Below are 26,448 nucleotides of genomic sequence, written 5' to 3'. Positions count from 1 at the left end.
CATTTTTTTTCAATGCTGCTTTTCTTTTCCAATGGGAGAAATATGACAATAACAACAGAAAATGACCTGAAGATCCTATTAATCTGCAAAAAGTAAACCAGAAATGCCCTAATACCAACTGGAAATTAACATAAATGTGCAAGAAGTGACCACGGAATACCAAAAAAAACGTGCTACATAATACACAAAAAAATGAATAAAAACATAAATACACTTTTAGCTTTTCCTTGGAATTTCAGTGTTTAAATGAGTGCCTTATATACGTTTAATAATATTAATATCATTTAATACACATTTCTCAATAAATTTTAACTGTAAATTAAAATATATTTTTTCCCCTGCAAATTCATTTTGTTAAACAGAATCAACACTGAAATGGAAAAATCAAAATTCCAGTGGCTACATTCAAATATTTTAAATCTTGAGTCATATTTAATGGCTTACCTTACAATCTTGGTCCATGAGTCACAGTTTGAATATGTTCTATTTGGCCTTTCAAACTGTCAGCCCATCTGCTGGGACGGTAAATTAAAGCAGTCAATGTACCCCCACCGCTGGAAGAAAAAAAAAAATCTGCCATAACTCCCACAATAAGACACTCTTCCATTCTTTGGATGCTTCCCATGTGCAACTTACCGTAAAAAAATAGACATATAAAGACACCAATGAGTGTACTCCATGTCAGCTTGACACAGAAAGACACACAAAACAGAATGTTCTGAGCTGTCTTTTTGTCAGCGAGTGCAGCGATTAAATTTAATGTGACTAAAAACTTTGGCCATGTAAAAGATGAGAAAAGTCTGTGAATGCCTGGGAAATGATGAAAAAGGAAAAAGTATATTATAATATTGGTTCTAATGGGGACAATAAAATATGATTTAGTTCGTAATGCCTTAAACTTTGTATATGATGCGATATCAATTTGTTTCATTGGGTTATAATTTATTGCTCCTCTCCTGCAAGGTAAATTGCACTCCTTTACAAATCCAATGACGACATCCAAATTTGTCCACTAGTGGGCGGAATGCACACACCATAGTACTTGACATATACTACTTCCTAAAATAACCCAGAAAATAACACATCGTTGTTGATAAATATTTTTTATAACGACAGGTTATTTATCTTTACGCCTAGAATTTTGGGGATAAACAAGCGTTCCCATTTAAATATTTATATTTATATATATATATATATATATATATATAGTATATAAATATATAATATATATATATATATATTATATATATATATATTATGACCACCAAGAGTAACATTTTTTCCATATTTTTTTTAAATATACATATCTCCAGTCATGTTTTAATTATTAATTTTTAAATTACTTTTCTATGTACTATATTTGTCTCGAATGCAAAAAAAAAGACTAAAATGTAAACATGTATCCTCACTACATTTTTATTTCATAAAAAAAGAAATGTTTATTATCTTTTAGAAAAAAATGGTAAAAAGACTACAATAGAAAGTTTAATAAAAAAAATGTTTGTTTCAATATACTTGTTCCAAACTCGTGGAGGTTAAAAAAACATAAACATCTATACATGTTATTGCTACTTACATATCATTATAGATCTACAATATAACTTATATATATTGTAAATACATTTAAAGATTTTTTGGGGTAACGTTATATTACCTAACTCATTGGTTTCCCCAATAAAAAAGTCCATGGCGTGTTGTCATCGTCTAGTATTGACCCAGCTGAGGGTGTACGAGCCTCGCGCGTTCCCCACGTAACGTTTTAAGACGCGTTGTCCATCACCGCCGCTGCTGTGTACCAGCTTGAGCCCGGCGTCCCCCAAACCTCGCAGCACGGTGAACCAATATCGCAGCACCTGCTCCTCGGGCCCACCCACCTGAAAGCCGGCCCACTCCAGGTGCACCCGAGCCACCATGTGATGTACGCGCTGCAGCGTACCCGCCTCGATCCAGTTTTGAAAGACACGCCACTCGGCGCTTAGCAGATCGGCGTACAGAAAGTGCACCTGCAAAGAGAAATACAAAGGAAATGACACACTAAACACTGCTTAACTATAATAGGTAATTATCATAGGATGAATATATAGATAATCATTCATTCATTTTCAAGCAAAACAGCTAAATACAGTGGTACGATGAAAATTTCGATCGAATAATTCGCCCGCGATACGATCAAAATTTCGAGATGCCATATTATTATTATTATTACAGAATATGCACTACAGCGCCCTCTTGTGGCTACGGAGTGTAATTGCGCCAAGAGGAATAGTTGCCATGGCAGCCATGGATGGCGCAGAGCTCTGTTGCTATAGGAACCTAAGTAAAAGATCTTTGTGTTTATGATGGGCTCCAAGGGATAGTTGCTTGGCACCCCTTTTTTTTCAAAAAATGTGTGTGTTACCGTGGCGTGTCCCAGCTTGGCCATGATGTCAGCCAGGGTCCGCGGCCCGCTGGCCCGGCGCCTGGCCCGCGTCTTCCTGGCCGGCGCCCGCAACTCCAGCCACGTCCTGTGCTGGATTACGACACCTGTGTCGTCCTGGCGACCGGCCTTAGTGTTGCCACGGCGACCGCTGGACGCACCGCCGCCACTGGGATCAAAACGGTGGACGTCGCAGCCAAACGACGACGTGGTCCTGAGGAAGTCTGCATCTCTGCTGTCCATACTGGATTGAAGAAGAGGACAGTGTGGTTTTTTTTGGGAGTCTGACAAACAAACACCGTCCTTAGCCCAAAAACACACACACTCAATGATAATCACACACTCAAGTCTACAGTAATCCCTTATCGCGTCTTCACTTATTGCAAATTCACCTCTTTGATTTTTTCCACTATGTAATTTTTTTTTAAAGTAAAAATCCACGCTGAAACTCGTACAGGGACTCAGCACTGAAAAAAAAGTTATAATACGGGTGACCCTACACAATTTTTCAATTATCGCGGCCGTGTCTGGTCTACAGCACATGTGTCAAAGTGGCGGCCTGGGGGCCAAATCTGGCCCGCCGCATCATTTTGTGTGGCCCGGGAAAGTCAATCATGAGTGCCGACATTCTGTTTTAGGATCAAATTAAAATGAAGAGTATAGATGTATATTACATTTCCTGATTTTCCCCTTTTTAAATCAATAATTGTCATTTTTTAATCAATTTTTTCAGTGTTTTTAGTTCAAAAAACATTTTGTAAAATCTAAAAATATATTTAAAAAAAGCTAAAATAAACATTGTTTTAGATCTATAAAAAAACTGAATATTCAGGGCTTTTAACTCAATTCTTTCAATCCATTTATTAAAAAAAAAATCTAAATATTATATCTAAAATGGTCCGGCCCACATGAAATCAAGTTGACATTAAAGCGGCCCGCGAACCAACCCGAGTCTGACACCCCCGGTCTACATTAATCGCGATATTGGAGGGATTACTCGCATGTTTCAATTCATCATCCACACAAACAAACTCCTTCTACCACATTCACCCCGAAAAAGACTAAATACAGTACTTTTGTATACAGTTTCAAACAAAAAAAACGACATTTTTGGCCTAACACACAACCACACAACCCATGCACTGAAAGTCAACCCTTTACTCTCTCACTTTTTCACACTACTCAGTCTCCTCCTCACATGCAAACACAATCATAAATGTTCATTCGCTTTCTTTCCCCCAAACAAACACACACCATTTTGACACACTTCACACACACACACACACACACACTGATACCCACCTGAAGGAGTAGGCAACACAAATTGTGTTTGTGAGTGGAAGCAGCCACTCTTCTGCACACAGCAACCAACTTGGAGAGTTCACAGGGTGCCGAATGGCTTCAACTTCACCCGAACACACAACCCTTGAGCAGTTTATCTTGAGGTGAGAAAAAAAAAGCATGGTATACACTTATAATTGCTTACCATTGGAAGATATATTGTCTACGCGGTATATGTGATTTATTGTATAATACGCCCTTGCCTTCTTTTACCCATTTCATGTTTGTATTATTGTCCCTACACTATAAATGTTTCATATACAGTGGTACCTCGACATACGGGTGCCCCGACATACGGGCAATTTGAGATGCGAGTAAAATTTTGAGCAAATATTTATCTTGAGATACGAGACAAATTTTGATATACGAGCAGACAGCGGACGCGAGAGGCTGCTCATAAGAACAACATGGCCACTGTCTTTCCCGTCGCAATTCCCTCGTGTAATGTCTCTCCGAGCACTGGGCGGAGCATAGCATTTTTTCGGTGTTTTTTTCCCCGTTAGTCAGTGCGTATATACTACTTCTCGTTGGCAAGTGGTCGTGCGTTATCCTATTGTGAGGACATTTTTGTGTATAATTTTGGGAATATTTTGAAGGGAATACAAAAGCAAACAACCCTCGATAGGTTGCATGTGAAAGTCAGGGTGGAGGCGGGGCAAATACAGCCAACCCGGGAGAAGAAAGTTATCAAAATGTCAAACAAGATTAGAATTTTGTATAAGGTTAGATTAAATTTATTTTTGAGTGTGTCTGTATCATAATCCAAGTTCATTTAAATTTGTTTATGTTATGTTACGAGCACGTTACCGTGCTGAAAGTACTCGGCAAAAGTCATTTTGTTCTTTACGTCGGGAAGTTAATTTTCAAAATTAATGAAAAAACGATGGTGATTAAAATTGAACAGACATTTTTTTTTTTTTTTACAACATACCTGTGGCGTGTTGACATACAGGACAATACGGTCGAGTTCTGCAGAAAAAGATGGCTGGTCATTGGCCCAAGGCTGCAGCTCTAAAGGTCTCGGTCCAACCTAGCGAGACAGAAACACATTGACTATCTTTGTAAAATTCAGGAAGTTATATTTTATAGATTTGAAGAATCAATCTCAAGCAAAATGTCTGTTTAGAAGATAGTCAACTTGAGTAAAAATATCTTTGGTGGGCTTCTTGCGGCAATATAATGAGACAGAAAAAGCCGTAGTTAAGAGGCAATATCATCAGTCCTACTTAAGGTTTATTGCCAGTCACCCGTTCAGTGTAATAAGCCGAGACAGGCTCACAAACGAAGCAATAAAGCCATCAAAAAGAAGCCCATGCATGCCATTAAAAAATGAATAAATAGAAAAACAAGCCTTTAAAGTTTTGGAAAGTAAAAGATTACCCTCTGATGGCACACGCTTGTTAAAAAGTATGTACATGATCATGTATATTTCCCAGTAACTGGACCATGGCATTAAAGCACAGGTGTCAAAGTGGCGGCCCGGGGGTCAAATCTGGCCCGCCACATCATTTTGTGCAGCCCGAGAAAGTAAATGATGAGTTCCGACTTTGTTTTATGCACTACAAGAGAATATTTGCTATTAAGAACCTCATACAATTTGTATCAAAATTTGAATATCCCAAAAAAAGCAAGATCGGAAAAGCTGTCAATTCATCGATTAATTTTGGCATCTTATTTGGATGATATAACGCCCCCCCCCCCAAAAAAAGCGCAACTACGACGCGGCCCGCGACAAAAAATGAGTTTTTGACACCCGTCAATTAAAGAGACAGAACGCCATAGCTATGAGCTTAAACATGAATACACATAGGCATAAAAAAAATAGAAAAAAACAAACAAACAGAAAATGATGGCTACAGTTACCATGGCAACAGTGATGAATTGCAGGGTTGGGGGTGATGAATCACTGGAATGAGTCAGAGTTTAGCCTTGAGCAGAAAAAAAAGTGGAAAAAGGGAGGTTGGGACTGTTGAGGAATTTGATTGGATGCCTTGAATGGGGTTGTGAAGGCCAATTGGTGAAGAGACACACACACAAGAAGAACAGCTGCCCTTTGGCTCATCTAATTCACCTGTTTGGTCATGTCTGGATTGTGCACATAGATCAAAAGCAGTGACATGTCTCGACCCCGTGAAAATATTTGTAAACTCCGTTCTGGTGACAATGACAGATGACCAATCGTGTGGCTGTTTTCATTTTTCTGCTGTGAATTTACTCACTGTCAACATGAGTAAAAAAATGTCAGTATGACCTTAGAACGGTGAATCAGATTGATTAATTGACAAGTATTTTGCTAAGAGAATTTCAGCATCTCAACAGTAAATATCAGATTTCGGGGGTCCATAGTACAGAAGTTTAAAGGTTTGCATACATTTGCTTTGAGTAGAAAATTAAGAACATTAGTTTGGCAAAATGTCTGAATCAAAATCCATTATTTAGTGTATATTTTGTGCACTATGAAAAAATGGTAGCTGCTGTTCCAAAGTTCATCTTTTAAGGGAATAAAAACCGTCAGAATTTTCCAACCCGACTGACCTGAGGAAAAACAACCAATCAGACGCAGTGAGCAAAGACATGTCAATCATTTGTTATCTTTAGTTTCTAGAACTTTGCTGAAACTATGGCTAATGATTCACTTGGGAAAAGTCATAAAAACACCCATTTTTTTGTTTGCAATCAAAGGGTAACATTTCTGTTTGGGAAGTAACGTTTGTCATCTCATTTTAAAGTAAAGTTTTGCATAAATATTTGTGTGTAATCTCAGTAAATATCATCTGAACACATTTTCTCACACGAAGTTACATACCTCGGACCAGTTGAGCTCATTCTCGTCCTCATACACGTGGGTTCCTTCCACTTCCTGAAGCAGCGGATTCGGCGTCAAGCTTGCGTGTCCTCTGAGGCGCTCCCTGACGGATCTCCTCGCCGGTTCAATACTCATGACGGACAAAGCCACGGCGGCCTCGGGCTCCCGCTTGCCGGTTCTGGCGGGATCAAGCGGCCTCCGCGCAAACGCCACGAGCAGAATCAACGGCGGGAGGAGAAGGAGCGCTACATCCTGGCACCGGCGCCACATGACTCTCGTGCTGGCATCCCCGCCGCTCGTGCTTTGAACCAAAGGGCGGCAAGAAGGGAGACCCATCTGGGACCTCCCCCACTCTGAGATCTTCCCCTCCCCCAGCTGGGACCGCAGCCCCCCCCACCCCACCAGAGGACAAAAAACTGTGATGACGAGGCACATTCCTAAACCACCGATTCTCAGTGACATCATATTCCTATGATCCCATTATTTTGACATAAAATTATTTCTATTACTTGGACATCAAATTATTTATATTACTTGGACATCAAATGATTTCTATTATTTGGACATAAAATGATTTCTATTATTTGGACATAAAATGATTTCTATTATTTGGACATCAAATGATTTCTATTATTTACACATCAAATTATTTATATTATTTGGACATCAAATTATTTCTATTATTTACACATCAAATTATTTATATTATTTTGACATCAAATTATTTCTATTATTTTGACATCAAATTATTTCTATTATTTAGACATCAAATTATTTCTATTATTTAGACATCAAATTATTTCTCTTATTTTGACCTCAAATTATTTCTCTTATTTTGACCTCAAATTATTTCTCTTATTTTGACCTCAAATTATTTATATTATTTTGACATCAAATTATTTCTATTATTTAGGCATCAAATTATTTATATTATTTTGACATCACATTATTTCTATTATTTAGACATCTAATTATTTCGACATAAAATTATTTCTATTACTTTGACATAAAATGATTTCTATGCTATTTTATTGGATTGTAACCCCCCCCCCCCCAAAAAAAGAAAGATTTTGAGGTGTTTTGAAAATAAATATTGACTAGGTTGTGTCAAATCTGATGCATTAATAATGCAATGCTAAATAGAGAAGATTTCTAAGTTGTATAGTTTCTTAGCAACTCAGAAATCGCAGACAGACATAAATATTTTTAAAAAATGGAGTCTGGCCTGCTTCTGCATTAATATTTGTTTGAGTTACACTTTCTATGTGGTAAATATTAGAAAAAGCGCCACGAGTTAAGATTAAAAATTAATACTGTGCAGAATGTAGATGCAATCACCTAAGCAACCACGGAATTTCTTTTTAAACATTAATCCTTTAGAGCGCATTTATTTAACTCCCTGGCAGCCATTGGCGTCCAATCCATTTTGATTGGGAGAAGCTGGCAGTGAGTCCAAATGGATTGGACGCCTAGCACCGTCAACGGCGTTGAAACATGTTGTGTCGTCAATGGCAACCAGTGAGATAAATACTGTGAAATAAAAGAAAAAACATTTACTCATTATAATTTTTACAAATTTAGTTTTTAACATTTACTATATGTATTCATAAAAACATACAAAAAAACTTACAAACACCGTACGAGTCGTACGGTGTTTGTAAGGTTTTTTGGGGGGTTGTAAGGGGAATCATAATCATTTATAAGGGCAGTTATCGGCAGAGGTTGACAGGTATGCTTGAGGTCACTCAGTGTTTTTCTCCCCCCTCCAAAAAGTAAAGTTTATCTCTTTTTGACCCCTGGACTACCGCTATGCGTCTGGATTTCCACAGGCTCTATTTAGTCCTCCTGTTTATAAAGTGTATACGTACACAACATGCGGCCAATCAACTCCCCGTCTGTCGACCCACCGAGGCGATGAATCCTAAACATCTCTGATTTCCTCCCCCCCGTCTCCCAAATAGTCATCCATTCCTCTCACGCATCCCAAATTGTGTCCTCGCCTGAACTCTCGCTCCCAGACAGCCGGCATAAAACCCACGCGAGGGCGACTTAGACACTACCAACACGGCGTTACCAATGGCAAGAACAGAATGTGTATTTAAATATTTTTGCACCTCGGGTACATAAATACATACGTACATACATACATATGTAACGGACAGATATACAACTTGTCTTTTTTTTTTTTTTAGGGGTGAGGGAGGGGATTTCGCGTCACAAAGAACCCACCAAACGACAACAACGAGACCACGGAACAGAAAGAAGAAGGGGAAGTGAAAGAAAGCCCATTCATTAGGACCCCACAGGCACATGGACGCACATGCATGACTGCGGTCACGCTAGCGCACGCTTATGGCTCTTTGGGGTCCTTTTGGTGGAGTTAAGACAGTAAAAGACAGGCAAAGGAGAGCATGTGGGAGAATATGTACAGATGCTGGTGTCTCAGAAGAGCAGGGGGGACGAGGGTGGGGGTCCACGTAAGGAGGGAACGGCGGGGGTTTCAAAAGCGTGCACAGCGGCAAGAGGCGGTAACATCGAGGAAGGACGAGAAGGAAAGAAAGCGAGGTGAGGGGGGGAAAAAAAGCGGTGGTTGGGAGTTCGACTTGCATGTTTTTTTTTGTTTTTTGTGCGCGCGCGTTCGCAGGTTGATCTTGATTGTCAATGCCTGAGAATTAAAGCTTTACTGTTCCCAAAAAAGATGGCAGCTCAAAATTCTCACCCTTTCAGCCTTCCACAAAGAAGTTCAAGCATACAAAAGCGAGGGGGAAAAAAAAACAAATGCTTCAAAAAGCGCAGATTAAACACACCTGGAAGCAGAAAGACAAAAAAAGAGAAAGAAAGAAAGTGACATTATTAGTGGCGATTAAAGATATTTTTTTAGAGGTCAAGATCGTCCATTTTTATTGGCAAATGTCAATGCCAAAGCCAATCAATTCATTCATTTTCCAAGCTGCTTATCCTTGTGTTGTGAGGGTGCTGGAGCCTAGTGTGCTATATATCCTTTAAGATGTTCTTATATATCTTCATTCAAGACACATTTTCCAAAAATGAACTTGTGTTATTTCAATGGACTTAAAGACCCCAGATAGCATAATATTGCCCTTACGTGTAGTCAACCAAACAAATGAATAATGTACTCACCTGCTGTTACAGGCTGGTGACGCTAAAGCCATCCTCGTGGGCCTGGTCCAAAAGCTGGCAAAGCACCCCGCTTCCCTGCTGTGATGCCTGTGAAGGGTAACGATGCCCCATGGCTTGGCAGGAAACATGGGATAGCGAGTAAGTGCCGGAGTCCTCCTCTACATTGCTTTTTATGTACGGGGGTGATGTCAGGAGGCCTTGCCGTGGCATCAGCTCCTGCTTCTGGGCGGGCGCGCTAGCGCACTCGTCGTAGAGCGAGGGCGCCGAGTGGGCGGCGGCCTGTGTGGCAAGGTGGGGCTGATTGTTGGTATGCATGTGACTTAGGGAGTTGGCGGGGTAAGCTTTGGCGTGGGAGCTCAGGTGATGCTGGGGCGGCTCGTGAGGTGGTGGGTTCATGTGAGCGTTGGGGCTCGCCAGAAGGTTCCCGTGAGTGTTGGCGTGTGGGCTCGTATGCGGGTGGGTACTGGGGCTGGGGGTGCTGCTGTGCGACGTTTGGCCGTACCAGTAGGGCGAACCGCAGTAACTGGGGGAGTCGTATTGAGAGAACGCCACTTCTTTAGGAGGGGGGCGGTATGAGGGGCTCATTGCCGAGCTGCAATGAGGGTTTACCCGCGGTAGGGGGGAGCAGGACGGGGAGAAGGTTCTGGAAGGGGCGAGGTGATAAGACTGTGGTTTTGCAGGGTAAGGGGGCGACGACACACCGGGCGATAAGGAGGAAGAGGACTCTCCAGGGTACAACGCTGGATATCGCTCCTCAGAAGATGGCGTGGAAGGGTGGGCGGAATAAGGGGAGGGGTACTCACAGGGGTCTTGGAGGTAGGTGGAAGGGGGGGCTGAATTGGGTGTAGCCAAGGGAGAGAGGCTGCTACTGTCTCCGCTGTAATAATCCAGGCCCTCCTGGAATAAGCCGGATGTCTCCAGGCCTGAAGACGCAGGGGCTCCCTTCCCCCTGCCTTTGGATCCCGGAAGTCGCTCTCTCGGACACCCGGATATTCCGCCCCTGCCTCCTCTGGACCCTCGGCCCCGTCCTCCGGCCCCTCCCCGCTTAGGAGTGAGCGTTGGAGAGGGACTGGATGGGGAATCGGAGTGTAAAACCGAGCCCCCATCTTTTTCCGTCTGCTCGATCCGTTTCCTGCGCCCCCGGCCAGGCTTGTTGGTCCCGCCACCTCCCTGGAAGAGGACGTTCTGGCTCCAGTTGTAGGAAGGCGCCGAGGCGCTCTCGTGCCAGTCGATCATCAACTTTTCCAAGCTAGAAAGGCTGGATGTAACCCCCTCCCCACTGACTGCTTCGCTTTGCTTGAAGACTCCCCCTACAGAGGGAGTTCTACTCCCAGGCGCCCCTGAGCCAGGATGCGAGGAGTCGGAGGAGGACTCCGACAGACTCTCTGGGAAAGGCGGTCTCTTGGACTTTTGAGGGGTGTAGTTGGAGATGTCTAAGATGTCCTTTGATTCATTGGAGCCATATTCACCGTAAGCATGAGGCCCAAAATGGTCTGCTGACCAGCCACTGTAAGCTTGCCTACAAAATATAACACAAGGTAACACATTAGAGAAAGGGCATTTTATAACGGTGTGCTTTCTCAGATATAGATGTACCTTAGACTCCACTGGTTGCTGTTGTACTGTTTGTAACACTCTGGCAAGGGTGAGGAACTAAAGGGCCCACCTTTGGTCACTGACATGTACCCTCCACTTGGTGATATGGCAGGACTCCCGCCGTAGGCTTTTCTGCCCACCGACTGGTAGCCCGAGTAGCCCATCTGACCACGGTCGTGAACTACGGTCTTGCCATTGCTGTTATAGGAATAACTGCAGTCTGAGGATCTTTGGGGACCTGCACAAGAAGATGTGGCGTAGGCGGGAGAATAGAAACTGGCAGGGTGCGGGGAGCTGGGAGAATGCGAGAGTGACGGAGGTATGGCTTTAAGGTACGCAGAAGGAGTGGGGGATGTTTGATTCTGGCTGGGATATCTGTAAGGAGGCCCAGCAGAGGAGCCGTGAGGTTGCACCGGAACGTCGGCTGCGCAACTCGCCCCGTTGGCCCCCCATTTTGGGACGGCCGGGGACCACTGGTGACCAGCGGCTGGGCTGGATGCTTCGTAACCGTGACCGGATGAAGCCTTGCGTGCGTTTGATTGCGAGATGTCCAAAAGTTCGGACGAGTCGTCCGAGTCCAGCAGGGATCGGAAATACCCGGCAAACAGACTTTGCGAGTCCTCGCCGGCTTGGCGGACCGCCCTGCCCCCACGGCTGTAGGCGCCTCGCCTGCCGACCTCGCAGGAGGAAAAGCCCCCTCTGGTAGATCTGCAGTGCTGGTACCGTTTTTCAGTGTCCTCCGCCCCCCAGGCCCCTGCACCATTGGGCCAGTCCTGTCCCTTGCAACCCAGCTCCCCTTTCAACGTGCCATTTTTCCTCACGCGTCTCTTCCTGACAGTTTTCTCACCCCCTGGCTCGGTTCCGACCAGACCCCCTCCTCTACCGACCCCGCCCACACCCTTGCCTCTCTTCCTGGGCAATCCGTGCTCCGAAACGGCGCCGAGTTTCCGCTTCTTGCCAATGGACTCGAAGAAGTCACAGAAGGTGTTTTTATTCTGCTCGCCGGTCCTAGCACTTCCGGCAGGACCCCCACCCCTTCCGGCACCCCCTCCTCTGCTGCCCCGGGGTCGTCTAAACCCGGTGAGCCGGTGCAGTAGAGTGGATAGTCCCGGGTTTTCCGAGGGGGCGTGGAAGCTCTCCGGCTCGCTGGGTGTCCAGCAGCGAGGGGGGGAGCATCGGCCAGTGGTGGGGGGCTGCCGATTCAAAAAAGCCAGTTTTGATAGGACGTCCCCATACTCGGTTTTGATATCATTAGTGTCACCGACATACGACGGATAGGGACAAGGGAGCTTAGTCCGTCGCCTTCTCCGGGGCTTTTTAAGATGGTCCCCGTCGGCACAAGGAGGAGGAACTTCCCCCAATACCAAGGGGATTGGCTGTTTGGGTGGTCGTCCTCGCCTTCGTTTGACAATTAGAGGCAATTCTCCGGGAGGGAACATGACCATGACGCTCTTGCCATTGTTCTTCATGCGGAGGAGCGGCGTTGGCTCCTTAGCCACTTCCGGGCCCTCCAGAGTCCCGCCCTTCTCGGGGGCGGCAAAGGTCTCCAAATTGGAGATCTTGTAGCTTTTCTGTCGCCGGCCGAGGCTCACTGGAATGCGGGCCACCTTGACTACGATCCTCCGCACCTGTACAGTAAAGAAAAAGTATAAAACAGAGGTATTCAACAAAAAAAATGTCTTGGCACCTGTTTCGGACATGCAAAATGCGCCACAATGTAACATAACTCACTCCCACAAAGCGTCCACACCTCCGGCCATTGGGAGAGAAAATTTCCAACTCCTTTTTCAAAAGCGGCGCAATGGCGGGTGGTGGAAAATGAGCAGCGCCAGCTTGCAAGGCCGCTTGTGCCGCCAGACGTTGCCTCATGACACTCTTTGGACCGGGTCTCTGGACCGACTTGGGAGCCGGCCTCGATCGAGATTTAGGTCCAGGCTTGGGGCCGAGTCTAGGCCCAAGTTTCGGTGTCGCTTTGGGGACCAGCTTGGGTACAGTTAACGCCAGAGGAACATCTGCGGGGCGAGCAGCCGAAGGGATCATAGGCGCCAAGGATGCTTGCTCCTTTTTCTGGAGATCTTCTTCCACCTGCTCCTCTTTAACCCTTGAGATCTTCTCCTCAAATGCTTCCAGCACCTCCTCATTTGGTCTGTCCTTCTCTCCTTTCCTGTCATCTTCGTCCGGGGTCCGGCGGAGGCGAGAGGATTTGCGCACGTGACAAGGGAAGCGGGAACGTCCGGAGCTGCGCAACGCATACTTCCTCTCAGCTTCAACGATCAGAGGCGACGGACCCGCATTGGGACAAGCGTTCGCGGAGATCTCCATGTCTGCACCGAGGGTCCGCGCCGAGGTCGGGTGATTGCCAAGCACTAAAGACAAGGGCTGAGGCGACGTCGTGAGTGGAGTTGGCGACTGTTGGGCCCCCACAATGCCACAAGAATCCAAATTGGGGGGAGAAAGCGACTGAGCGTCTATGTGCGTTTGCATGCTTCCAGGCAGCTCCGAGCCAATTGCCTCCCGCTTTGTTGGCCAGGTGCGGGCGGTTCTTGCCCCTGCGCTGGGGGGAGACGCCATTGGCCAGCGTGGGGGCTACGGAGGAGAGATCGTCGGTCACCGGCGGGAGGTCATCTTGAGCCAGGAGCTACGCGGTCCAGAGTTTGGGCCCTTCCCAAATGCCACTCACCAGAAGACCAGTTTGTCCAGTGCGCTAATGTATCGGCACACCACTCATTCAGTGGACATGCTGGGGTGTGCCTCTGTTTTGATACCCCCAATAGTTTGCCAAGAAGATAAAAAAAATCTGAAAATGCAAAAATAGATATAATTAACCAATAAACCTATTGACTAACAAAAAGCATAAGAATACATTCCATACTCCACATAAACCACTAGTTATTTGTTACTTTGTTAATAGATAGCGAATTAGAACAAATAAAAATGTTTTGCCAATCCAATATCCTGTTTTTGGTGTTTTTTCAGAGGGTTGGAACGAATTAGTTTTTAATTCATTTCTATGGGAAACGTTCATTTGAGTTACGAGTTAATCGACAAACGAGCTCAGTCCCGGAACACATTAAGCTCGTATCTCGAGGTACCACTGTACAGGAAAAACGTATAAGTTGACATTGTATGGTTTATGTAATACAGCTCTTGCAATTTACTTGTACACTTGATTCTTCTGCACACATTTTGTTCCACATAATATATATATTTTTTTATGTGTCCCACCCACGCAGCAGCTCAGCAATTAGTTCTGCACTTACCATTCACGTCCCACTTGTCCAGTCAACACTGTCGGCTCCGCCGGCTGATTCGGATTCCGAGGCTCACCTCACTCTGTCAGCCGGGCCGGCGGATTTCTGCAGGGGATCATTGGGTCATCAATACTGCAGCGGGCAGCAGCAACTCGCGTACTTTGGCTCAATCCGGCCGCATCCCGTCTGCTCTTTGCCTTGAGCATGGTAGCTGAGAGCGAGCGGAAAAAAATGGGGGTGAGGGTGATGTGTCGGGGACACGGGGGTGAAGGTGAACAAGGGCACCGTGTAGAAAAAAGACCAATAAGTGATGAGTACACCGTGAAATGTCGATTATTATGGAGTGTGACCTGCTGTGCCCGTGTAGAACTGAAAAGTGGACATTTTCCTTCCAAATGGTTTCAAATTTGATATCAGGCTTTCATAAAGTGGCTGGAATGTTCCGTTTATTTAAGTTTTCTGTTGAGGCGGGCTGCAATAATGAAAAAAAAAATATATATATATATATATATATATATATATATATATAATAGTGTATATTAATTATATTTTTTTAGAAATACGTACAGTTAGGAGCATAAAGAGTTTATTTTAAGTTTTAGTTGTACTACAGTGGACAGGTATTCAATAGGTGGCACTTTTAATATATTATTGAGTAAGTGAGTATTTGTGGTCATTTAAAAAAACTAAAACATAAGCAATTATTATTGTATATTGTAGATGCTTTCTCTCTATAAACTACAATTATTAGTCACTTTTAGTTATTTGGTCATTATAAATACAGTAATATAATGTTAATAAAAACTCATTTAGTGAAATTAAAATGAGTAAAAATAAAAATACACATTGTTACCGCTCCTAAGTAAGATTTATTAAAAGTATATAAAGTATTTTCACGTTCTTTTTTGAAACAGTATTTTTGGACCTTCAATAGGTTTACCATTGATTTTAAGTTTTAAGGAATGTGCCACTAATTTATCATTTCATTTCTAGCTCAAACCCTTACAGTCATTTAAAAACAAGAATCAGGAGGCTACATTCCCCGCTACAAACCCCACAAAAAACAACTTTCATTGTCATGCGCATTGAATAGCAACCGCCAGGGGGAAGCAAAGGGGTAATGATGCTTGAGGAGCATTGGGGGTGAAGACATCAAGGTGACAGCAAAACAAAAAAAATCCAAAACTGTCCATGTGTGTGTTTTCACATGTGCACACCTTCAAACAACAATGGCCGCCACGACGCCCACAACACCTCCGCGTCTCCCTCGCCAACATATGGTTGCGATTAGCGAGGAAGCAGCGTGAGAGGGGGAAACGAGGTGGAGTGAGTTGCATGTGTGAGTGAGTGCGTTTAAGAAAGCGAGAGGCGAAATGTGGGTGAAGTGACAGATGGAAGAAAGCGAATGAGAGAAGGTACGTTAAACAAACAGACTTTGTAAGTCGCTACTGGCTTCCAGCTTAACTCCACCAATGGCACCACGCTTTCTCCCATCCTTCCCTTATTTCCTCCCCACATCCTCCTTCCAATGTGACCTGTCACGTGTCCTCCCCCTACTTTCACATGCACACCACCACTCTTATAGATCCTCACCTCAACTAATCCACATCCTTAACCCCAACATCCACTATTATTACTCAGCTTTCCCTGCATCTTGTGTCTGAATCAATCACCAATTTGATGGCGATGTGATATGATCTGGATGCACCGATTTGGAAAAATAACTGTCTGCGACAATTTGATTTTGATTAGTATAGTGGTACCTCGACCTACGATCAGCTCGTGGTACGACGAAAATTTTGATCGAATAATTCGCCCGCGATACGATCAAAATTTCGAGATGCGACCAAGCCAGGTGGCCATGACATGAGAGGCTGTTTATCATTGTAGCGTACTGTCTTTTTTTTGCTGCATCTCTTTCGTGTATAACAGATATCTACGAGCACTGAACGATTTATTCAGACAAGTTTCGACCAGGAAACGCACAACGCGCATGCGCGGGAAAAAAAGAGGGTTTTCAGGGTAATGAAGTATGTATACTCGTGCACACAACACCGATAGGCCGATATCGCTGTCTCTACCCTCCGCGAAATGCGTCTAATTTTACTTCTATTAAACACATTTTATTACTATTAAACCACTAGTTATGTGTTACTTTGGGCAGTTCAGTCAGGGTCTTAACAAGTTCTCCAACAAAACACAATAAAAGTATGGGAAATTTGGAGCTTTTCTTTAGCCTAATAATTAATAGGGCGTTAAGTATGACTAAATAATAATTCACATTTTGTTTTTAGGGAATTTGAGCAACGATTTAAACGGTAATTATCAATAACCTTCCGGGCGACCAAAAGACCGGCGACCAAAAGTCCGGCGACCAAACGGCCGAGTACCCATAATACTTACTCTTAACATTTCGATTTCTTGGATCATTACAATGTACGACTTCTTATAGTTCCCCTACTTTGACTTTATCCCTCCCTACCCTAACGAACTCTCCACACACAATCTCCCACCTTCTAACGACATGAATGAATCATCTCTCTGACCAGTATATGTGTCTACGAAACAAAGAGACAAACACATGCTTTAATTAAACACACTCCGCTCGCTGTGAGTGACACTGCGACGGCGAACGCGAACACACACACGTGCAAATATGCCGCAACAGCTTCATCCGCCCACACGCTCCTCTCCATTTGCGCATAAAGACAAACACGTACGACGACACACATGCAAATGCACGCGTGCATTGGCGTGAGAAAGCGAGCGTGTGCACGCTATGATGCATTGTTTTAGGCAAACATTTTTGGGCAAGCCGCTGCCGTTCCGAAAAAAATCTTTGCGCGGAGTTTTGTGTGGTAAAGCCGAGTGCGTAAAAGTATTTGGCCCGTTGCCCCCACTGGGCTTCGCATGTGCAACCCCCCGACGTCCCCCCATCTGTCTCAGACGCAGGCTCCTGCCAGCGGTGCTCAACAGGAACTCTAGCCAATCGGTGGGCGCGCCCGTCTTCCTGGGTGTGTTTGTAAAAGCACTCACAAAGCTCTAACGGGTGTGCAGTTGTTGCTAAGAGACAGGCGGCAGCACGGAAACGGCGTGGGGGGGGGGGGGGGGGGGGGTACGGGAGTGCGAGTGTGGGAGGGAGTAAAAGAAGATGGGGGAGAATGGGATGGCAGGTCAATGGAGAAACGGGGCGGAGGCAAAGATGTGGGTCAGGAGGGTCCGCGGAGATTGATTGACAGCGAGTTTGCGGGCGGATGCCGATGGAAAAAGGACAACGGGAACATCGGAATCGCGTCCACTTACCGCTTTTTCTGCAATTTGTTGAGCGAAAGGGGCGGGGTTGGTTTTGATAGGTGGTCTATAGTGCCACCTGTTGCTCTGGAGTGCACCAAACAGCCTGCAAATGACAGCACCAATAGGAATACATTAGGGCTATTTGATATGACAGGTCATTCATTCTCAAAAAAATGACATTTGAAATGTGTTTTATAGGAATAAACCTATGTATGAAGAAAGGAAATATGTTAAAACGAAATGAAATAACAGGAAAAGGATAAAGTCAAAGTAGGGGAACTATAAGAAGTCGTACATTGTAATCTATTCTCCTTAACATTCACTCATTTTCCATACCGCTTATCCTCACAAGGGTGCTGGAGCCTATCCCACTAAGGATACCAAGCGGGAGACACGTTCAATTGGTGGACAGCCAATTGCAGAGCACATGGGGACGGACAACCAATCACGTTCAATCATACCTAGGGGCAATTTAGAGTGTTCAACTAGCCTAACATGCATGTTTTGGCCTGGAGAAAACCCACATAAGCCCAGGGAGAACATGAAGACTCGACATAGGAAGGTTTGAACCTGGGATTGAACCCCAGATCTCCGAACTGTGAAGCCAATGCAATAACCACTCCACCACCGGGCAATATGGTCCACCACATTGATTCATTTGCTGTTGATATAGCATAAGGAGCAATGTAGGGTTCAGTACCTTGCTCAAGGATACCTATACGAGGTCACTAGGGGGGGGAAATCAAACACACGACCCCTAGGTTGAGGAACGTCGACGCTCCCGCTAACCCATACGACCGCATATTCAAACATATCCATTTCAAACAGTGCTAAAAAAACATATTGGGCAGAGTTGCAGTTTTTTCGTGAGTCGAGAGTGAGCAAAATGTAACTTTATTTTTCGTTATTCATCGGAGGGCCCCCAAGAACGTGATTCCCAGTGCACGTGAAAAGAAGAAGCAGGCATAGGAGATGATAAAAAAAATATGAAAGCGGCATGCAGTTGAGTGATATCGCAAAGGAATAGTATGGTTGAAACCCGTCTGCCAATTTTAGTGGAATCAAGTTGTGTGTTTACGTGCGTGTACGTACGTTTTCTTGCAGATGGCAAACTTCCCTCACCCATAGCGAACGTCACTTTGCTAAGTATCTCAGGCATAATGGCCTGATCATTATAATAATTTAATAAATAATTCTATTTTATTTTTTAAATGTATTTATTTAAAATGGCTATACGTTTAACATTTCTAAAGGCTTTAAGGGGCTAGTATTGGGGACCTAGGAGCGAATCAGGACTTTCAAATGTAAAATGTGACTCTACAACGTTACGAAACCTTTTCTGGATCAAAATAATTTCCTAGGTGAGATACGCATGTACTGTATATTTAAAAAAAAAAAAAAACGATTTTGATCCTCTGAAAATTCCATGACCGTAACAGTTTTGCTACGTCACTGTCACTTGCAAGATATGCACACAAATGTATCCAATTCAAAGAATAACATCCATTCATTTTCTTATCCTCACAAGGATTGCGGGGGGTGCTGGAGCCTATCCCAGCGAACTACGGGCAGCGGTACTCGGAGGTTTCGTCGAAAGACGTTTGGTCCCCGGACGTTTGGTTGACCGGACGCTTGGTTGAACGGACGTTTGGCCAGCCAATGGCAACCTAAATCCTGACCAGTGTGTAAAGCAACTTTCCCCAAGAGCTTTCTATAACATAAAAAATATGAACATATTGAATGAAGGACCACCACTTACCTTCCCACCACAGAAAGCGCACTCCTCACCTCGCAGTTGGAACTCCCTCCCACAAGTCTGTAACGAAACGACAATCTCAATCTTTACCTCTACTCCCCCAACCGAATCCCACCATCAGCACCTTCCCGTCAGCTGCAGGAAGTTCCTAATGATGTTCATAACGAGCACACGGCAAACTAACCGACGATTGCGCGGGAACGAGCACATCAAGCACGCGTGCGGGCGAACACAAAAGACGGGACAAGTGGCAAGAGGACGTAAACACAAACTAGAAACTCAGCCAAGGACGCGCACACGAGGGAGTGGAACCCACAACACAGTTATTTTAAGCCACAGAGGACTGTATCACCCCTTTCCTCACCCCCTCCTCACTTTCCATTCTCACTGTTTGCCCCCCCGCCCTCCCCCTTCCCTCATCTTCAACTCAGCCTGACAGTTTCCTGCCGTTCTACTGCAGGCAGCTTCCTGATTGTCACCCCCACTTTGAGGGGAGGGGGGGCCAAGAAGATATATAAATGTGTGTCACGTGACCAACCGCCAGCTGGGAAGAGGACATTATACATCAAGAAAATGGAAATCTTACAATGAAAGAGAGAAAAAATACCATGAAGCAATCATAAAGGCGATTATTTTTGAAGAATTAATGTCGATCTTCATTGGAAGACATGCAAACGGAGTAGAAAAAAAGTTTATGTAGATACAATATATAGAACGTAAAATGAAGAATGTGATTTGCAAATGTTTTCTAAAATTAAATAAATATCTTGAAACAATAAAAAGGATTAAATGCTAGATAATAAAAGAAAAGAAAACAACTGAGAGGACCTAGTCCAAAATAAAATGGAAAACTGATGAAAAGAAAAAAAGAAAAAATACAAATAAGAACAAACATTGAAATTAAAAATGTGAAAATTTTTTTTTAAAATTAAAAAAACAAATACTAATCCAAACACTAACAATCAAAAAAAGTTTTAAAAAAAGAAAAAATACAAATAAGAACAAATATTGAAATTAAAAATGTGATAATATTTTTTTAAATTAAAAAACAAATACTAATCCAAACACTAACAATCAAAAAAAGTTTTAAAAAAAGAAAAAATACAAATAAGAACAAATATTGAAATTAAAAATGTGATAATATTTTTTTAAATTAAAAAACAAATACTAATACAAACAATCAAACCAACGATAAAATATATAAAATTACAATAAAAAGTGCATCTACATCCAGTAAATATAAATATTTTGTTTAAACAGTATACTTTACATTTGAGGAAATCAAAATGGAAAAACAACTTAAAAAAAATATATATATATATATATAAACTTGTATAAATTCCCCAAATGTCTATTTTTCCAAATTAAGAGGCACTTCAAAAATTACAAAATTGACACCCGCTCATCCCCAGCGGCCCTTCTCTACCGCCTCTCCGCTACGACCCTGACTTCCTGACTCCTCCTCTTCCTCCTCTGTCCGTTGCCGTGGGAGACGCTGCCGCAGCGCCCGTTGCCTGGGCGACGGCCGCTGGCTGTGCGGGCAACAATGGCCGCCCCCTGAGCGTTCCGGCTGCAGGTGCCGACACCTCCTCGCCGCCCGCCCGCCCGCACGCACGTGCACTCTGACTTCCATCCACCTTCTCGGGCGCGCCCGCATACGTGCGCTTGCTCGCTCTGCATTCATCCATCTTCCCCCCTTTCTCCCTGACAACTCTTCTTCTCTTATCTCCCCCCTCCCTCCCCCTTCCTCCTCCCCTGACAACCTCCTGATTCCACTTTCTCTCTCTTTATCCCATCCTTGCTCACCCTCTCTCAGGAAGTGTGTGTTCTCCCCCAACACACACACACACATTCACTGCAACTCACACTGTATGCAAACATCTCTCCTGGCTGTATCCTTTCGTCCCTCGGGGGACACACACTTTCTCCAAGTGCGCCTGTGTACGTGAGGGGGGGGAGGAAACGGGGGAGGGAGAGGTAGGGGTGGGGAAAGCCTATCAACAGAGCCCTGGCTGCTCTGATTATCTCTTCATCGTGACGTGATGACAGGGGAGCCAGATAGTGTAGTGTGTATGCGGGGAGGAGAGTTGAGAAGAATCCCTAACGAGCCCCGCGCGGCCCCTCCCTCCCTCCCTCTTCGCCTCCACGCGTGACTGTTTTGAAACGCGCACGAGCGCCCGAGTAAGACTTTTTTTTTCTTTCTTTCTTTCTTGAAGCACAAAAACTAGAGTCCCGCACATTCTCGCTGTTCCAAGCGTGCACGCGCCGGTTGCAGACGGCGGCGTGTTGAGCGCGCGTGTTTTCCCCATCTCTCACTCCTCTTTAATAATTGAGCCGATTCTGTCCAGCTTGTTAGGGAGGTACACAGCAGCTTCTCGCTCGCTCGTTCTTCCTCATCCTCATCCTCAACGCCCCCCCCCCAGCTCTCCTGTTCTTTGACCTCCGCCTCCCCTCCTCTTTCTCTACCCTTCATCATACCCTCGCCGCCATCCTTCCCTCCCTCGCCTCCTGCCACCCTCTGAAAGGTGAGAGGTTGAAGTTTCCCTCCCCGCCGTCAGACGCAAACCGGCTGCAACCAGCCCGGGAAAAGTGTGTGTGTGTGTTGGAGTACGGTCGGATGTGGATAATCTACTGGGTTATTCGAGGATGTCGTCGTCAACCGGCGCTGTGATGTCAGAAGCTGGCGAGAAAAAAAAAGGTTTTCCCACAACTCAAATTAAGAAGTGCAAAAAAAATCTGTCTTTGCATCCCGCTGACTCAAACAGACACCGTATTTTTGGGACAAAAATTATAATCATGAACGTGAGAGAGTTTTTACTTCATATTTTTTAAAGGGACTTTGACATTAAAATAAAAGGCAATCAATAAAACAAAAATTGTCCGTTCGACGAAATGTCCGGGTACCCTAAAATGGGCATCTGTTAACTGTTTTTCCAGATAATTATAGCCTAAAAAAAACAACATAAAGTATATTAGTATTAATTGCAGGCCCAGCCAAACTATGAAAAAGTGCTAATAATATACATAAGAGAATATTTACTATTAAAAGGCCAATAAACAAGTATTTTAAATTCCAAGGTCGAAAATGTATCTAAACGAGCAATTATCACGAATTCACTACTTGGCAATTTTATTATTATTATTTAAGTTCATAAAAATGTAAAAATCCATGCTGCAACTTGTAAGCAAGCGGAAGCCGCTCTTGCTACTAGGACCAAGCACTAAAAAAATAAAAAAATAATTATAATAGGGGTGAGCCTACTTCGCCATTTTTCAATTATCGCGGCCATGTCTGGTCTACACTAACGGCAATATTCGAGGGATTACTGTATTTGCTGCATAACAACAATGAGTTTGCATGTTCTCACCATACCTGCATGGGATTTCTACGGGTACTCCGGTTTCCTCCCACGTCCCAGAAACATGCAAACTCAGATGATTAGACGCTTCAAAATGTAGATTTAAGGCATGGGTGTCCAAAGCGGTCCTCGAGGGGCCGTAGTGGGTGCAGGTTTACATTCCAACCGATGAAGAGGTTACATTTTCACCAATCTGGTGTCTTAAAAGTGTAATCAGTTGATTCCCATCAGGTTCTGCTGGATTCAGAAGAAGTTTCATTAGTTAACTGTCTGAGCTGGATCAGTTGGAACAAAAACCTCCATCCACTACGGCCCTTTGTGGAATAATTTGGACACCCCTGGGTTAAGGCGTGTGCGTGAATGCTTGTTTGTGCCCTGCGATTGGCTGCCAACTGATTCAGGGTGTGGCCCGTAGTTAGCCGACAACGACCCTCGTGATGATATTCGCCCTGGAAGACGAATGAAGAAGAATAAATGGACATTGTACTACTCCTTTTTGCCCAAACAGGAATTGTATATTAAAATCATCCATAAAAAATGGTAGGAAAATGGTCACATTAAAGGACTCTTTAGCTACATTAGGATTTTTGGCAGAGGATAAAGAATCTATAACTTTACATACAGTGGTACGACGAAAATTTCGATCGAATAATTCGCTCGCAATACGATTACAATTTCGACACGCGACCAAGCCAGGTGGCCATGACATGAGGCTGTTTATCATTGTAGCGCAGTCTTTTTTTTGCCGCATCTCTTTCGTGTATAACTGATATCTACAACACTGAACGATTTATTCAGACGAGTTTCGACCAGGAAACGCACAACGCGCATGCGCGGGCAAAAAGAGGGCTTTCTGGGTAATGAAGTATACTCGTGCACACAACACCGATAGCCAATGGCAACCCTTTCTCAGAATAAAACTTCATTACCCACAATCAATACGTGGGTTGGCTCAGCTATTGTATTTCCTGTTATTCTTTCTAAGGAAAGAAGCTCCCACGATCGTTCTTGAAAGACTATTGCGTTATCCTATTGTGAGGACATTTGTGTGCATCATTTTGGGAATATTTTGAAGGCAATACAACAGCAAACAGTCCATCGATAGCGAACGTGAGGGTGGAGGTAACAAAAGATTACAACAAAATTAGAATTCAGTTTTGTGTAAAGTTACATTAAACGTATGTTTGAGTGTGTCTGTATATATTTATCCAAGTTCATTTAAATTTGTTTGTTCGTTTACGAGTGCCGTGGATAAAGTCGCCCCGAACACCCCCCCCTCCGTGTGTCGTTGTCTCTCTCCCTCCACGAAATGCATCTAATTTTACATTTATTAAACACATTTTATTACTATTAAACCACTCGTTATTTATTATATCAATCAATATATGGCGAATTAGAAGAAATAAAACATTTTTTCCAATCCAATATCCTGTTTTTGGTGTTTTTTCAGAGGATTGGAACAAATTAATCTGTTTTCAATTCATTTCAAATGGGAAACGGTCGCTCGAGTTACGAAAAGCTCGACACACGATCTCAGTCTCGGAACGGATTACGATCGTATGTCGAGGTACCACTGTATTAAAATATTCTCACTTATATGATTTGGTTCAACGAACAAAGAGTAATTCTAATGATCTCAAGTTAAATTTGACACTGAATGTCACTTCCTCATTATCTGCCCGTTGTTTATTTGGCACCCACCATTTCGCACACCTAACTCAAGACCAAAAAAAAAACTTCGAAAGTCCGGCTCCTATCTCCCCCCCAAAAAAACGGATCGACCTCTTCTGTCGGCGAGCGAGTTGGCGCACGACTGCGTTGAGACGCGTGCCGTGGCGTCGGCCCACACGCTTGCAAACTGCAGCAGTGCTCAAACAAAAAGCTACCCTCACCACGTTCGCACGCACGCGCCGCGTGTTAGGTGCGCTGACCCCGCCAATGAGGACAGGAGCGACGTTGACGGCGCTACAAGGCCGTTGCCATGACAACTAGGCTCGTTCGCACAGGTAGCGAGCACAAAGCTGTTCTGCCTTCCCCTCGCTCTCACATCCACTCGCCGCAAGGACGTTCGCCCAAGACTGACAGGACATGCGGCCGCGTGCCAAGCTGAGGCCATTTCCTTTTCATTCCGACATTCGCAATTATTCATCACGTCCAAGTGGGATGCGCCAACGGGGAGAGAGGAGGAGGAGGAAGAGGAGGAGGGTGGTGAGACATTGTGAGACACGCTCGCAGACAGACAAACAGACCGAGCATCCGTCTGCATACTAACGGAAGCCGCAGCACAGCCAGCGCACGTCTCCGAGGAGCCCTTAAATAACCAAACTGTCACCGGCCAGACACTGACATTGACTTCCCTCTCTCGTTCTTGCCCCCCGACTAACGAGTCTCCCTCCTTCCTTGCTCGAAGCAGACGAGGGCCGATAATCACCGACCACCGGCGTCTCTCGCTTTCGCTCGCAGCCTTGTGGAAGCGGCCCTGTTGCCTCCGCAAGATGTGCTGCTGTTGTGTTCCAACAGCTGGGGGAGGGCGGAGGGGTGAGGAGAGGAGAGGAGGATGAAGGGGGGAAAAAAAACTCCTGATGATGGAGATGATAGTGACGAGTGCCGGAAAGATAAGGTGTCCAAAAACTATCCTGGCGTGCGTGGAAGTCCCAAAGTCAGCTGAAGCCCAAGTGGAGTGTGGAGATACGTGTATGTGTGTGTGCAGTTATATATTCAAAGTATACTCATAGTGCCCACATGGTCAAGTGTAACTTAAAATAAAGAAAATTCGTGATAGTGGCGCTGACATTCACCATGTACAAGTTTACATTCAAGAAAAATACAGTAGTGGGTATGTGGTGCAATGGTTACTCACTGGCTGGATGCTGGTTCTCAGTGGCGGACCCACGCTCTGCTCCTAGCCCGGTTAGAGGCGCCGTTGCTGGGCTGGCTGCGAGGCATGTCGCGGTTGAGCTCCACCGCGCCACGAGCGATTCACGTCGGCGCACACGAAGGAAGGGAAGATGGAGAGGTGAAAGAGGCTTGGACAGTCTTCGTGCTCGTGTTTCGGAATGGAGCAGCGGGGAAAGGGAGACCGAACAACCACGCGCCTCTGCAGCTCCAGCTGCTGTGTGTTTCTCTCCAGTCCGCTTCTACAGTGTCTGGTGTCAAAAGTCATCCGGGTACCCATAGATTCGCGCTTCACCTGTGGAATTGTGGGAGTTGTAGTTCTCTGTTTACGACTCGATTCAAGCGTATTTCGCTATAACCAACTAATTTAAAGCATTTAAACCGCTATAAAACATATTTTATTAACGCTAGTACATCGTTTATTAACGCTAGTACATAGTGTGAGAGTAAACACGTTTACATTTGGAAGTAGAGACGGAGAAACGAAATGCCAGCGAGTTTGCCAACTGTAAACTAGCTATACCTCTAGCCAGTAATTCGCAAACAAACAAATTATTAAGAAAAGAAATTGAATGCGGATTAAAAATCACTTA

At 44.4% G+C, this 26,448-nt stretch overlaps 2 protein-coding genes across 2 annotated transcripts; both read right to left on the bottom strand.

The window, feature by feature from the left end:
- Positions 1 to 1,400: 1,400 nt before the first annotated feature.
- LOC144067113 (putative methyltransferase-like protein 24) lies at positions 1,401 to 6,915 on the bottom strand. Its single transcript, XM_077590616.1, has 5 exons — positions 6,564 to 6,915; positions 4,689 to 4,787; positions 3,719 to 3,855; positions 2,399 to 2,660; positions 1,401 to 2,003 (listed from the first exon to the last, which is right to left on the bottom strand). Exons 1-5 carry the CDS (start codon positions 6,897 to 6,899, stop codon positions 1,698 to 1,700), a joined length of 1,140 nt encoding a protein of 379 aa, XP_077446742.1. The 5' UTR covers positions 6,900 to 6,915; the 3' UTR covers positions 1,401 to 1,697.
- Positions 6,916 to 8,633: 1,718 nt separating this feature from the next.
- Positions 8,634 to 19,763, bottom strand: ahdc1 (AT hook, DNA binding motif, containing 1). The gene is given in 8 exon segments (XM_077591285.1): positions 8,634 to 9,370; positions 9,705 to 11,223; positions 11,301 to 12,928; positions 13,032 to 13,838; positions 13,840 to 13,938; positions 17,855 to 17,948; positions 19,605 to 19,661; positions 19,726 to 19,763. Coding segments are annotated over 7 exon segments (4,236 nt in total). The 3' UTR covers positions 8,634 to 9,370; positions 9,705 to 9,710.
- Positions 19,764 to 26,448: the final 6,685 nt, after the last annotated feature.

Source organism: Stigmatopora argus, chromosome 21 (genome assembly GCF_051989625.1).
Source record: "Stigmatopora argus isolate UIUO_Sarg chromosome 21, RoL_Sarg_1.0, whole genome shotgun sequence".
In the NCBI taxonomy this organism is placed as follows: Eukaryota; Metazoa; Chordata; class Actinopteri; order Syngnathiformes; family Syngnathidae; genus Stigmatopora; species Stigmatopora argus.
The sequence above is the reverse complement of the archived record's forward strand: the minus strand, read 5'-3'. Positions and strand labels throughout refer to the sequence as shown.

What these genes read in the sequence shown, in the direction of transcription:
- LOC144067113 (XM_077590616.1), bottom strand. Translation starts at nt 6,899, where the DNA reads ATGGGTCTCCCTTCTTGCCGCCCTTTGGTTCAAAGCACGAGCGGCGGG. An exon ending in ATGAGCTCAACTGGTCCGAG is followed by an intron (nt 4,788 to 6,563) that starts GTATGTAACTTC and finishes CTGTCTCGCTAG; the next exon opens with GTTGGACCGAGACCTTTAGA. An exon ending in TGTGTTGCCTACTCCTTCAG is followed by an intron (nt 2,661 to 3,718) that starts GTGGGTATCAGT and finishes TCTTCAATCCAG; the next exon opens with TATGGACAGCAGAGATGCAG.